This window comes from Pieris napi, chromosome 21 (assembly GCF_905475465.1).
Source record: "Pieris napi chromosome 21, ilPieNapi1.2, whole genome shotgun sequence".
NCBI lineage: Eukaryota > Metazoa > Arthropoda > Insecta > Lepidoptera > Pieridae > Pieris > Pieris napi.
Genome location: NC_062254.1, coordinates 9,719,209 through 9,734,852, shown reverse-complemented (window position 1 = coordinate 9,734,852; position 15,644 = coordinate 9,719,209). Strand labels below are relative to the sequence as shown.

At 31.3% G+C, this 15,644-nt stretch overlaps 1 protein-coding gene across 2 annotated transcripts in view; it reads left to right on the top strand.

Moving 5' to 3' along the window:
* Positions 1–3,914, top strand: part of LOC125060362 (connectin-like) — a 91,036-nt gene extending 87,122 nt beyond the window's left edge. For both annotated transcript variants that reach the window (XM_047665238.1, XM_047665237.1), the window contains exons 2-3: positions 987–2,025; positions 2,750–3,914. In XM_047665238.1, the coding sequence (XP_047521194.1) occupies positions 996–2,025; positions 2,750–3,222 (1,503 nt within the window). In that variant the 5' untranslated portion in view covers positions 987–995 and the 3' untranslated portion in view covers positions 3,223–3,914. The remainder of the gene's footprint in view (positions 1–986; positions 2,026–2,749) is intronic.
* Positions 3,915–15,644: the final 11,730 nt, after the last annotated feature.

Sequence of the window (15,644 nt, the reverse complement as noted above, 5' to 3'; positions counted from 1 at the left end):
GTGATATGTCTCTAACGTTAACAGCTCAATATTTCTAAAAAATAAATCAATTCATTTAATTTCCAAAAAAACTTCAATTTATATTTGAAGTTTACAATGATTATAAGCAAATATAAATTAAAGTTTTATCTTGAGAAAAGAAGAAATTATGTTATTGCTGTATATAAATTATTAAATTATGTGTGTCAGATTATAATTAAGGTTTAACTAATAACCTTAAATGTTTGTTTAAGCATTGTAATTAAATGCTATTTTTACTAAAGCGTAGATATTTTAATTCCACTAAATCCCACTTTAATAAAAACACTAAATTTCATTTTCAATTAGGGCTTTAATTAAAGCTACTTAGAAACCCCTTGTAGTCCATCTAACTCTGGTTAAACCTTTTTGCAATTAAAATTCAGCTCAGTCTTGTGACCCTAGTTGTTAATTTATGTTTTTAATTTCCTCTAATGTACCTATTTAATTTACCTTAATTAGATGTTAATAGTCATAATAAAAACCTAAACAAATCTTAATGCAATTAATTATCTGAATACTAATCTATTAAACGTGAAAAGTACACAAATAAGTCATGGAAATCATTTTAATAATTTTTATAGTTATTTCGTTTTCTAGAACAAATTTAGCTTAGTTACTTTTTTAATAATAAATTTTCTAATTAGTTTCTAGGAACTACAAAATATTAATTTATCAAATTATAATATGAATCTGTTGAATAAAAATATAGTCTTAATATCCTGTTTTAACTTAGGTTTCTTTCTCTTATTATTATGCTTACGCTGTGATAAATTGGACTAATCTAAATGGTTTTAATAAATTACTTGTTTTTTTTATTTTATTGATTTACATAATACTATTCAGTATTTTGGATGTCAGATAAAAAACACAATGCAACAGTATTTATACACATATATGTATAGAATATATGTGTATAAATTCGATGTGTGGCGACGTTTTTTACATTTCAAATTCCCTTGTTTCAGATAGAAGGTATGCGGGCTCAAAGGATACCCGCTGCCTTGCTACTATTGCTCATCGCAATCGATTCTCTGCACGCAAATAGAAGGAAGCAAAAAGAAAAAGTCATTCAAACCTCAATAAATATTTGCGACATCAGCGACAGGGATTCAAAAGTGCACTGCTACTGCGAACACAGCCCAGAAATCAACGAAGCCACTAAAACAGAATGTTGGGTGTTCAATGGCGGAATAGAGAAAACGGACCCGCTGTGGACAAGTTTCACGTCGCAAATGAATATCGAAATTCTCGCATTCAATGTACGCGCAGATGGCGGCTTGAGCTTTGTCCCTACCAGAGTTCTGAGATACCTCCGAAAGTTAACACAGTTTAGCATTAAATATAGCTCTATACCTAGAATAGAAAGTTTCACATTCACTAACTTAACATCCGTACATGAGATGACGCTAACAAAAAATCAAATTGTCGTTTTGAATAGACACGCTTTTTACAACCTTCCAAATCTAACAGTTCTAACATTAGATGAGAATAAAATTAAAAAATTAGAAACAGAAACCTTTTTCGAGCTACCAGCACTTCAAAAACTTTTCCTTACAAGTAATAATATCACTGTAATAGAGGATGGTGCATTCAAACACCTGGTTAATTTATTAGAATTAGAACTCGATAGAAATAATATAAGCGATTTGAAAAAGGAATGTTTCGACGGACTTGCTAATTTAAAAAGATTAGATTTAAGAAGAAATAAGATAGCTATATTGAATTCATTTACATTTATCGAATTATGGAACTTACAAGAGCTCTTATTAGATTATAATGAAATATATGAACTAGCTCAGAGGACATTCGATGGTTTATCACAGTTGAAAAAGTTAAGCTTAAGTTATAACAGATTAATAACATTAGCTGATGGGCTGTTTGAAGGAGTACGAGGATTGTCTGCACTCAACCTGCGTCATAATAAGTTAAAGAGATTCACAATTGATAATCTACGTCCGATTTATGATAACATCAAATTACAGAAAAGTGAAATTTCTTTAGAAGGTAAGACGGAATTATGAACGATTGAATTTCTATTTTAATACAGCATTGCGATTCTGTAACTCACTGTTCGAACTCACATAGCGGTTTTCACGGCGGCCGCCGGTCGCTCTCAAATCCGAACTAAATCCGAACGAATCCGAATCCGAGTTTAAACAATAAACTACAAGCTCCCACCTTATCAGAATGCAAAATCATAAAATGACTGCTTCACGACTGATTTGAGAGCGACCGCCGATGCGAAAACCGCTGTGTGAGTTACAGAATCGCAAGGCTGCACTGTAAAAAATTAAATCAATGTAGTTGTATTGCAATTAATATCTTGTAGCGTCCATTGGTATTTCTGTAAGTTAACGATTATCTAGTTGATAAAAGGGCATGGGACTAGTGCTAGACAAGCTACTTCTAAATTATTTGCAATATTTGTTTTAAAATAGGTGATGTTTTATGATTTGCTATTTTAAAAGAGTACCGAGAGTTTTTTACGCCGGCTTTTTCTCTCTCTCTGTCTTCTTTGCCGATGAGTAGGATGTCTACCTATTTCAATTTAATAACGTGGAATAAGTGATACTTGTATCTTATATTGCAATTAATATCTTGTAGCCTCCATTGGTATTTCAGTAGGCAATTAAAATGTGAATTTGCCAAGTGTAATATTTAAGTTGGAAAATAAATAGTAATGAAATGCTTATTAGGGGAGAAATTAAAATGAAATTATCTTTTACAGGTAACGATTTCGATTGCGACTGCCACCTGGCTTGGATGCACAAATTACGTAATGAGGCAAAAAGTATTAAAGTGAGAACGTCTTTAGAAAATTTTCTCTGTAAATTCAACTTTACTCTATTACCCAACTCCCATTTTACGTACTACGAGAGAATTGATACGAAAAATAATGTAGATAGCGATAAAATAAAAGACGATGCCGAAAATACAGAAGAGTTTCACGATGAAATCGATGAAAGTTACTTAGACGAACCCAAGAAAGTGAGAGGTGATAACGAAAGAACGTTATTACAAATTCCTGTGGAATTATTGCCTTGTCCCGCCGAGGTTAAGAGCGTAACCGATAGGACCTACACTTACCCGTCTCAAAACGAAGCGAAGGATTATAGGAATCTCATCACAACATCGTCTATATCGACGATCGGCGTAAATATTTCAGTTTTCCTCCTATCATTACTTTTATTGTTAGGGTAAAGATATTTGTTACGTTTCCGCGATAGAATTTTATTGTTGCATTCTATTTGTCTTGTTTATAAGGTAATTTTATAAAAGGCGGAAAAAATATAGTTTCAATAGCTTTGTGCTAATAGCCTGTCATTTGCGTTCACCGCATTATTATTGAATAGATTAAGTTATAAATGAGATTCTTTGTGCTCTGTTCCTTACAATTTGCCCTTTGTGAAAATGTACATAATCGATATTTTAATCTATCTGTATGTACAACTTTTGTAAATATAATATAGAGATTTTGTAAAGAAATGTGATATAATTGTAAGAAATATTTGTTTTATCATGGATGTTGTTTTTATTAGAAACTTCGACATTTATCTTTCTTGTTATAGATTCGTTTTGTAAATAATAGATGTGTAACTAAAGAAATTCTTAAGTATAGACTTTATTGTAAATATATCATATAATGTTATAATTTGAGTCATCTGTATGCAACAGTCGTGGTAAAAGTCATCTAACAATTATATATAATTAATATCTATAGAACAGTGTAATTTAGCTTTGAAAAATAATACGCGGCTTATTATTGTCTAATTAGACAGCATACAGTAATTTATGGTTTTTTAATCTAATATATAAAATTCTCGTGTCGCGGTGTTTGTGGTTAAACTCCTCCGAAACGGCTCGACCAATTCTCATGACATTTTTTGTGCATATTGGGTATGTCTGAAAATCGGACAACAACTATTTTTCATCCCCCTAAATGTTAAGGGTAGTCCACCCCTTAATATTTTTTTTTATTTTTAGATATTTTTTTCTGTTTTATTTTTTTATGATACAGCATTAAAAAATACATACAACCCCTAACTTTCATCCCTCTCCGATCAACCCCTATTTTTTATCATAAATGATATACATGGCAAAACGACGTTTGCTGGATCAGCTAGTAAATGTATAAAATTACTACAAAATCTATTTTAATTCTATTAGTTATTATAACTAAAATACAGTTTTTTTCCAATATTCAAGGATTTCAAATCGTTTTTGACTGTGGTGTTGCTTAATACGATAGCTAAAAGCATTTTGTTTGTATATGTTAAATAATTTTTATCTAAAGAATTCTTAATTTGTTACTTATTTCGTTCAATGTTCGTCAGTTCATAATTAAAGCGAATATTTCGGCACGAATTTCAAAAATGTCTCTTCATCGTAATAGTTTTGACCCGTACCCTTATGTAGAGAATTAAGGGGACCAAATTAAAGGACAAACTATCGCAGTTAGTGATGATAATGAGAGATGCGTGACCTCGTAGGGAGAGGCAATTTTAACTAAAAGGCCCTCCCGACGTTTAGAGATTTTATCTGAAATAACAAAATATTTGGCGAACGGAGCTGTCGTAACTCCTGATTTTATTTGCCATTTGACCTCGTGATGAAAAAAACTTTTCACACTACAACCTATATAACTGGAAAAGTTATTTTGTAGTATTTTAGCATAGAGAGTGGATTTATTTCAAAACTTGAAATTCAAATCTAAACTAGCATTTCAAGCATATATGGTTTATCAAAAAGAAGGGATCGCTCGGAATCATTCATTAAGCTATAATTAACCCAAGTACAAAAAAAGGGTGCGTGTACTTATGTACGCGCGTAAGAAGTTATACTTCTTTAGCTTTCTTTATTTTTTTTTAAATATTAAATAATTAATAATAAATATTTAACGTTAATAATTTAATAATATTTAATATATTATTCAATTATTAATTAATATTAATTATAATAATAATAATTATTTATTATTTTTATTATATTATTCATTCAATTTAATAACTAGGTATGTTTCATAACCTTTTAACTAAGTAACAATAGGTCTTTGTGAAAAAGCATTGCTAAATTTCTTTGAAAAAATAATTAAAACTCCTTTATTTGTTTAAAAGGTACTACAAAGGTTATTATGGTCATTCAAAATTCTTGGAATAGCTGCTAACTTCACGCATATTCTATTTCTTTTTACTTGTAGATTGTCTTATTCCCATCTCGCTCGCGCAGGCGCGGCGCCCGGCTGGTTTAAAATCTTCATACTGATAATTTTGTGTCACGGTGCGCGCGCATCGTAAAATTTCACTCTCACCAATTTTTCATAACGCGCCTAAAGAAGTATAACTTCAAAAAGTCATGGATAAACAAACATTAGTAAAGAGGTTACAAAGATACTTTTTTCATCGGACGTTAAGAAAATTAATATACGAATCTGAGTATTGAAAAATGAAAAAAAAAAGTCAAAACGTATTGGGTCTTTAACTGAATTTTTGGCTAAAAGTACCGTACCGAAACAAACAAGAAAGAAGGTTGTGCGCTAAGTGAGATTATTTAAAATGTTTTATTAAGTTTGAAAAGGCAGGACTTTAAAAACAATTTTAAATATATTCAATGAATACAAACCATATTAGTAAAATGTTATTCCAATCCGCAAAAACGATCGCAAAACGTCCATTACTAATTAAACTTGAATTTTAATTAACGTTTCTGTGGTTGCGGTAATTTTAGAATAAATTTTCCATCAGTGAGTGCACAATCGCTTTTTCATTTCAAATCCTCTTCGTAGTTATTTTCAACTTAATCTATTTTCAAAATTAAAATTTTGCCCATTCGAATATGTCACTTAGCTGAGAATTTAGAATATTCTGATAAAATATATTTTAGTGTCTCCTATTTCTATTGTCAAATTTAAACTCGGGCGAATTGTAAAATGTATAATAAACCGTGTTAGTTACTTTAACAATAACGGACTTCAAAAAGCCCAAAGGATTAAAATTCAGCAAACGACGTCCTTTGATAAGAATTTAGCTACAGATAATTACAATGGTAATCATTTTCTTTTAATAAAACTTCGAAAGCGTAACAAATACTAAAGAATTTTCATTCCACATTTAAAATACCACCGTCTCTGTCTTTGACGACCTAATCGCCGTCTAATGGTTACCATGGCAACTAACCTTCCTTGCTGAAATTTTGACACGCAAAAACACAATACAAAGAAAATTTTGTGGTAAAACATGGCCGCGTATAACTTCATCCAACTGTTTATGGATTAACCTTTAATGCGTAGGACTTTTCTTTGCAATTACTGAGAATTTTCAATGGAAAAGCTCCGCTATCAACCTTCGTCAATGTTAATAAATAAATTCAATAAAAAGCTTTCATTACAATACTTATTAAACTAGACTTTTCCTCTTACTTAAGAAAAATATAAAAGCAATTTATTCCACAGGGACAGAAATAACGTAGTCAGTAAATTTATACACATTGGAGTAGGAGATGCGCTATTGCTTCATCACCTACTGTACCCTTAAGGTAAATACAGTTATTAAGCACATTTTACGCAAAAACCTTTTATTATGTTGCTTTAACATTAATATATTGTACATTGATTCAGCTAAAATATTAACAGTAAACCACTTAACGATTCGTACATAAATGTATTACGGGGATAATACGGCATATTAATATTGTTATTTAAATTTGTTTCGCATAATATTATTTTACATATTAATTTAGGTATAATGTATATTGTGGCATATGGAATGACTCGTGTAATGTATTCTATAAATTTAAATAAAGGTTGATGTTAAGAAGACTTTGTTTTATTTGAAACCTACAAAAACAGATAGCATTGTTGGCCTAGTGGTTTCAGCGAGCGACTCTCATCCCTGAGGTCGTAGGTTTGATCCCAGGCTGTGCATTAATGGACATTCTGTCTATGTACGGTTTTAACATTAGCTCAAATGGTGATGGAAAATATTGTGAGGAAACCGGCTTACCTTAGACACAAAAAGCCGATGGCGTGTGTCAGGCACAGGAGGCTGATCACCTGAAAGATTGACAAATGATCTCGAAACAGATAAGGAAATCTAAGGAGCAGACCTAAAAAGTTTCTAGTGCCACTCATTTATTTTTTACAAGAACAGACCCAGTACTCACTTCCATATAGGGTTTTTATACCGTAGACACACGGTTCAATGCCAGCTTCCAAATTCCATATTAAAGTTAGGAACAAAATCGTTAGGATCTCAATCGTCAGGAATCTAGGATCAGCTTTCTCTATTCACAGTACTTGTTATAGATTATATTTTTGGTCAAAAGAAACCTTATATATTTTTTAGACACATTGATAGTTGTACCACTGAAGCCTGAAGATGAAGTCTGGAGTTCGTAAAGAAACAAATTGATGCTTTGTTCGTTGGCACTGGAGTCTAATAACTTCGCAAAAATCTGGGTCATTTAACTATTGGTATGAAATAAGCTACTATTTGCTAATACAATTTAAATTAAATAACATACCAATGATTTATAAATATCCACATCTAAAATACATTATGCTACGATACATAAAGTAGCGTCATATACTACTACTTAGTATCAAAAATAAGAAAAGACAGAAAAATTATAAACAAGAGACTGCTACAATAGGATGACAGATTTATTAAAGTCTATTGAAATGTCATTTCTAAAGCCTATCTATAGCCGATGTTTTAATATTCGCTGGATCCTATTAAGTAAACACGAGAACAAATGCGTCCACGCAATTTTTGACTGTATCTCTACGGGAATCACAAATCAAATCATAACTTCAGCGGGACATACCCCAGAGCTAATGCTCTTACCGTTCCACAACTGAGCGTTTTTCAAGACAGTTTTTGTCGCACACCACCACATTGTGGAACCAGCTGCCTACTAAAGTATTTCCAAACCAATTCGACTTAGGGTCCTTCAAGAAAAGAGTACCAATTCTTAAAAGGTCGGCAAAGCACTCGCAAGCCCTCTGGCATTGAGAGTGTCCATGGGTGGTATCACTTAACATCAGATGAGCCTCCTGACCGTTTGCCCCCTGTTCTATAAAAAACTAGGAACATTTAATCACGTTATATTCCGCGAAAATAAGCTTTGATTAACTTGTAACTTTTTAAAAGAAATACAATTTGATTCAAGCTAATTCTACGTAAACCTCTTCAAACTTCCACAAAGCCCTTAGGTGCAATCCAAGCAACTTTCACAAGACAGCCAACATACTTCAACACAGAACTAAATCAAAACCTTCTCTTGCACCCTCACTTTAAGTATTCACAGAAGTTTTTACGACGCCCAAGGGCCTAAGTTTAACACCATTTTAATTAGTTGGCATAAATGAAGCCACGAAATTGTCCAACTCCGCACCTTTATATCATAATGGATGAAACACTCAAGCAGTTATGGAGTTTGGAGTAAGGATACGTCAGATAAGATGCTGTTTATATGGGCTGCGGTTTTATAGAAACGTTCCCAGCAGTATAACTAGCTCTGAATTATTTCCTCGCGGAGTTATTTTATCTCTTAAGATGTCAAATGACGTGAAGGTGGATTTTGTTCACAACAAATAAGTATTTATATTCCATGAAAAATGGAGCAAAATATTGACAAAATGGGAGTGAAATGAAGGCCTTTGCCAAGAGGCACACCGAACTCCGAGATATAAGGTAGTAAAAATATATTAAAGATCACGCATCACAAGCTTTACAATTTTAGTACAGATTTATTAACGTCTAAATTTATTAATTTCTTAAAACTGTTTTGCGTTTAATTCCACTCAAAAGAGTCCATCTAAGTAGGGCATATATGTATGTTAGCCGAAGTAATTATATTGTTTAGATTCTGCTAAGTTATGTAAACTTACATTATCATCGATATTTCTCTTTTTAGCAACCTCAACTCGGAATTTACTTCGGCCGCCTTTAACGTAACACCAAAAAATACGAGCTCCTTCAACTAATCATACAAGGCAATGTGACAGGTAGAAGGAGACCTGGCCGCAGACGCACGTCTTGGTTGAAAAACCTAAGACAATGGTTTGGTCAAAGCACCAAGTCAATGTTTAGAAGCGCGGCATTCAAAATTAAACTAGCCATGATGATCGGCAACCTTCCGCCAACCGCAAAGAGATGCCACTATAAGAAGAAGAACTCGGAATTTGAACCTGAGACATCATGTGTGCATGTAAATTTTATACCTATACATATTTATTTATAAGTTCTAAATTAACGTGTTTGCATAAAAGTATACAAGAAGATATGACATCACAAATTTTACACACATACACATCACATAAGCAAGCTAGCAAGGGAAAAGCTTAAACAAGCAACGACAAAATAAATAATAAAAACAAAAGAAATAATAACTAAAACCAAAAAAAAAATATTACATTAATAACATTGTACGTATTATTATAAACGCAAACGCGATACGTATGAAAAGTATTTATGTACGAGTTCCTACACCTGTGTTTCATGGGATCAAATTAAAGCCGCAGTGTTAAGTAGAACGAAGTATCTTAACTGTTATTACAATTTTGCTTACCAGGTGAAATCCAAGCTAAAATTTTCTTTCATTTATAATGATCATATGAGATTTACTGACTATTTAAATCACCTGGTTTCCTTTTGAAATAATTTGATTTAAATTCTATAAAATATATAAAATATAAGTTATATTTTTTCTTTTGTCATTAGCTAAAGTGAAAAGTTCTATCAACGTCGGTATTGATTAATGACAGTTAATATTTTAAATTAACGAACGCTTTGAGTATTTATAATCAATTAGTCAAAACTTCATCTATGAAATCAGCGTGTTTAATAAAAAACAAAACCAAGAAATAAATAATATATCAAAAAATATTGCTATTCTTTGCATACACACACTGGTATACAATACCTATCCTTATTTATCAATTTCTTGGTCATAAAATTCGAAATTTAAATGTTTGAATATGAACGCGCAACAAAAATTTTATCAGTGCGATATGCTAAAAGTAGCATCGTTAAAATACACCATTTTACATGTAAAATACAGTTTAAATTTAAAACGCAAACTGCGTACATTTCCATCACACGCTCTGTAACAAACGGCTAGCATTTAAAGACCGAAAATCGTATATTTGAGGCATAACGGTTTAATTTAACAGTACAAGAGGCCCGGGAACTGTTATTTCACCTCGACTACGCGAAATAAGCAATTTTTGCGTAACGTGAATTTCTCAATTTTTGCCGAAATGAGTTTCATAATGATTATAAGAGTAACTTTTCGTGAATCGAAATCTATTTCGTTAATTTGTCGGTTCAGTTGAAGATTTTGGAGTATTTTCAAGGTTTATAAACGGAAATTATACTGGAACAAAATGCTGTGTAGTAAACTACGCAATATAATAAGCAATATTATTGGTATATTATTATTTATTTTGTTGATATTACCTTTGGTATTTAATGAATTTTGTAATATCTGACTGTATTGTACATTAAGTTCAGGTTGAATATTGAATTTTCAATATAACGAATTTTGTGGTTTATCTCATTAAAAAAATTATGTCCGCTTAGTTTTGATGATTTTAGAATTTCTAGTGAGAAGTGAAGAAAATTTTAATATACAATATTATTTTTAGCAGTGTTGGCCTAGTGGCTTCAGCGTGCAACTCTTATCCCTGAGGTCGTATGTTCGATCCCCAGCTGTGAACCCAATGGACTTTCTTTCTATGTGCGCATTTAATATTCGCTCGAATGGTGAAGGAAAACATCGTGAGGAAAACTGCTTGCCTTAAACCCCAAAAGTTAATGGCGTGCGTCAGGCACTGAAGGCTGATCACCTACTTGCCTATTACTATCACCTACCATACAGTAATCTGAGGCCCAGACCTAAAAAGGTTGTAGCGCCATTGATTTATTTTATTTTTATTATTTTTAAACATTCCAATTTTAAATTAGTTTTCTTCGGCGAGTGAACTGTTTCACTGTTTTGTCAGAAAGAACGGTTCGGTGGCCGTCGATATACAATTTTATCTTAATTAAATAAGCGTACTAATCTCGTTTCCATATATTGTTAATATGAAGAAAGGCAGACAATAGTCAGTCGTGAGGATAAGGAGGATATTAGTATGAGAACAATAAGTGGTTAGATATATAATATAGTAGCACATACTTTGGCTTGAAAAAATTCAAATATGCACAAAGAGTCACCAAAAAAATATACAATTGAAGGCTTTACTAATAAATATATAAACAAATTCAAAATGCGTCTAGCATAACCCAAGCAAAACAAAAAAGTTAGTATCAAATGTGACGACGATCGGCCGAGTTAAAATATGATTATATAAATAAATATATAATATTATACGATAAAAATTTATGATATAAAAAATATGTTTTTCCAACAATCACGTTTTTTGTATCGAGCAACTGATCATTTAAAGTTAACGAAAGTATAAAATTCATACAGAATTTTCGTCTAAAGAGTCAGCTTAAACTTTCAAAAACTTCGAAGTCTCAACTCGAGTCATATCTCACAGTGCTAATGGTTGGAAGTGGCAGTATCTAATCACATTAGCTCTGCCAACCTACAAAAGTACTCAGAGTATTTTGTGTTGCTTTTATACTCAAACAAAAGGTCAACAAAGAAGCTTTGAGGTGGATAAAAATACAAGAAAACGATGTAGGTTTTAAATAATTGATTTTTTTGGAGTGTGTAGGTTCGAGCAAATAAAGTACAATACTGTATCTCCAACTTGTTTATTAATCACTAGCAGCTTCACACAGGCAACCGAAACGCGTAAACCTTATTATGCGCGTAATATACGCGTAACCTTATAACCGCGTTATGAAAAATTGATGAGAGTGAAATTTTACGATGCGCGCGCACCGTGACACAAAATTATCAGTATGAAGTTGCCCACTAACGAATTCTTTTTAAACCAGCCGGGCGCCGAACGTGCGCGAGCGAGATGGGAATAAGACAATCTACAAGTAAAAAGAAAAAAGAATATGCGTGAAGTTAGCAGCTATGACAAGATTTTTGAATGACCATAATGACCTTTGTAGTACGTTTTAAACAAATAAAGGAGTATTAATTATTTTTTCAAAGAAATTTAGCAATGCTTTTTCACAAAGACCTATTGTTACTTAGTTAAAAGGTTATGAAACATACCTAGTTATTTTCATTATACAAGTGCGAATTTTATATGTGGATCTGAATTATAATCAGAAGTGATTTAAATTGAATATTTAAATCAATATTAAGTAAAATTAGAAAATAATTGTGAAAAAACTGTGCTCATCAACCTTCCTAAGTGCTTCAATACAATTGAAGTTAACTATCCGTATGTATTATTATTATCATAACCACTTTCATACGATATTAAAATACTTAGTAATAAAATAACGCTGTATTAATTGGGAGAATATATTTTATTATATGATTACGTTTCTATTTTTATATTTGAGTATTTTAAATCCGAAATTAAACAAACAAGAACCAAAGATTTTACGTTTACAGAAACGTTTTTTAAATTTGTTCCGTGCGGGGATTATGTTTTGACAGCTAGTAGCCAGTTTTCATAAAATTTTCGTGATCTATGGTTATGTACTAACAAAATCCACATTCCGAATTCAAAACACTTTTAACCCCTGAGGAATTAAACTGTAAATCTATTTTATAGACCAGTGCCGATAATTTTTGAAACCAAAAAAAATTACAGTAGGATGAAACCCATTAGAAAAGGAGGGGAATATGATCAAAATGAAAGGAAAAATAAATTACGGTCGATCTGAGGTCGGGAAGGGGTAGGGGGGGAGTTTTAGGGGTAAAAAACGGTTTATCTCGATTTCCGGCAAAACTAAAAGTCCTATCGAAGAAAGTTAAATAGCAAAGTTGTAGGTAATAAAAAGATCTAAAACTTTTGTATTCACACATTTTTCACAATCCCTCAAAATTTATGTGAAAAATTCAAAAAACCAAGTTTTTGGTTTTTAATTTTTATCTTTAACAAAAATAATTTTTTTTTAACGAAATTTGGTGAAAACTTACCTTTCTATGTCCCAAATACGCTGTAATTTATTTGATTAAAAATATTTATTTGTTCACTTTGTTTTGAATTAATATCGAAAAAACACCCTAATTTTCAATCGAAAATTCTGACGTCAAAATTTCAGCTTTTTTCAAAAAATTGGTGTGGTTTCAGTTCGTTGAAATCTCTACTTTCCTATGGTAAAAAAATATATAAATACTACCATAGTAAATCTTCTCAGAAAACGCAAAAATCGTATGCAGTAACGCCCAGACCTGTCATCCCCTAAGACAATCTACAAGTAAAAAGAAAAAAGAATATGCGTGAAGTTAGCAGCTATGACAAGATTTTTGAATGACCATAATGACCTTTGTAGTACGTTTTAAACAAATAAAGGAGTATTAATTATTTTTTCAAAGAAATTTAGCAATGCTTTTTCACAAAGACCTATTGTTACTTAGTTAAAAGGTTATGAAACATACCTAGTTATTTTCATTATACAAGTGCGAATTTTATATGTGGATCTGAATTATAATCAGAAGTGATTTAAATTGAATATTTAAATCAATATTAAGTAAAATTAGAAAATAATTGTGAAAAAACTGTGCTCATCAACCTTCCTAAGTGCTTCAATACAATTGAAGTTAACTATCCGTATGTATTATTATTATCATAACCACTTTCATACGATATTAAAATACTTAGTAATAAAATAACGCTGTATTAATTGGGAGAATATATTTTATTATATGATTACGTTTCTATTTTTATATTTGAGTATTTTAAATCCGAAATTAAACAAACAAGAACCAAAGATTTTACGTTTACAGAAACGTTTTTTAAATTTGTTCCGTGCGGGGATTATGTTTTGACAGCTAGTAGCCAGTTTTCATAAAATTTTCGTGATCTATGGTTATGTACTAACAAAATCCACATTCCGAATTCAAAACACTTTTAACCCCTGAGGAATTAAACTGTAAATCTATTTTATAGACCAGTGCCGATAATTTTTGAAACCAAAAAAAATTACAGTAGGATGAAACCCATTAGAAAAGGAGGGGAATATGATCAAAATGAAAGGAAAAATAAATTACGGTCGATCTGAGGTCGGGAAGGGGTAGGGGGGGAGTTTTAGGGGTAAAAAACGGTTTATCTCGATTTCCGGCAAAACTAAAAGTCCTATCGAAGAAAGTTAAATAGCAAAGTTGTAGGTAATAAAAAGATCTAAAACTTTTGTATTCACACATTTTTCACAATCCCTCAAAATTTATGTGAAAAATTCAAAAAACCAAGTTTTTGGTTTTTAATTTTTATCTTTAACAAAAATAATTTTTTTTTAACGAAATTTGGTGAAAACTTACCTTTCTATGTCCCAAATACGCTGTAATTTATTTGATTAAAAATATTTATTTGTTCACTTTGTTTTGAATTAATATCGAAAAAACACCCTAATTTTCAATCGAAAATTCTGACGTCAAAATTTCAGCTTTTTTCAAAAAATTGGTGTGGTTTCAGTTCGTTGAAATCTCTACTTTCCTATGGTAAAAAAATATATAAATACTACCATAGTAAATCTTCTCAGAAAACGCAAAAATCGTATGCAGTAACGCCCAGACCTGTCATCCCCTTCCTTACTTCTCTATGAAATACGAAAATTTTAGCCCATCTAAAGGCTATTTTTTTTTTTTTAGGTCACTCAGGTATATATAAGTTATCTTAAAATAGTAATAAATAGGCATCTGATTATAATTTAAAGAAGATTCATAGAGAAGGAAGGGGATGACAGGTCTGGTCGTTACTGCATACGATTTTTGCGTTTTCTGAGAAGATTTACTATGGTAATATTTATATATATTTTTACCATAAGAAAGTAGAGATTTCAACGAACTGAAAGCACACCAACTTTTTGAAAAAAGCTGAAATTTTGACGTCAGAATTTTCGATTGAAAATTAGGGTGTTTTTTCGATATTAATTCAAAATAAGGTGAACAAATAAATATTTTTAATCAAATAAATTACAGCGTATTTGGGACATAGAAAGGTAAGTTTTCACCAAATTTCGTTAAAAAAAAAAGAAATTTATAAAAGATAAAAATTAAAAACCAAAAACTTGGTTTTTTGAATTTTTCACATAAATTTTGAGGTTATGTGAAAAATGTGTGAATACAAAAGTTTTAGATCTTTTTATTACCTACAACTTTGCCATTTAATTTTCTTCGATAGGACTTTTAGTTTTGCCGGAAATCGAGATAAACCGTTTTTTACCCTTAAAACTCCCCCCCTTCCCTTCCCGACCTCAGATCGACCGTAATTTATTTTTCCTTTCATTTTGATCATATTCCCCTCCTTTTCTAATGGGTTTCATCCTACTGTAATTTTTTTCACTTTTTATTTATTTTAAAGGCTATCTGCACTGGTCTATTAGTCCGTGTTTACAGGGAACTAGCCTTTTTATAAATAATATTAAAACAGTGGTTCAACGACCCTGAATCCTTGAACAGATTTTTGCATCCATTTGAGTGATCATTTTTCTTTAATATTAAGTAGGATCAGCCTGTTACCTCATGCTATATTTCATCATACG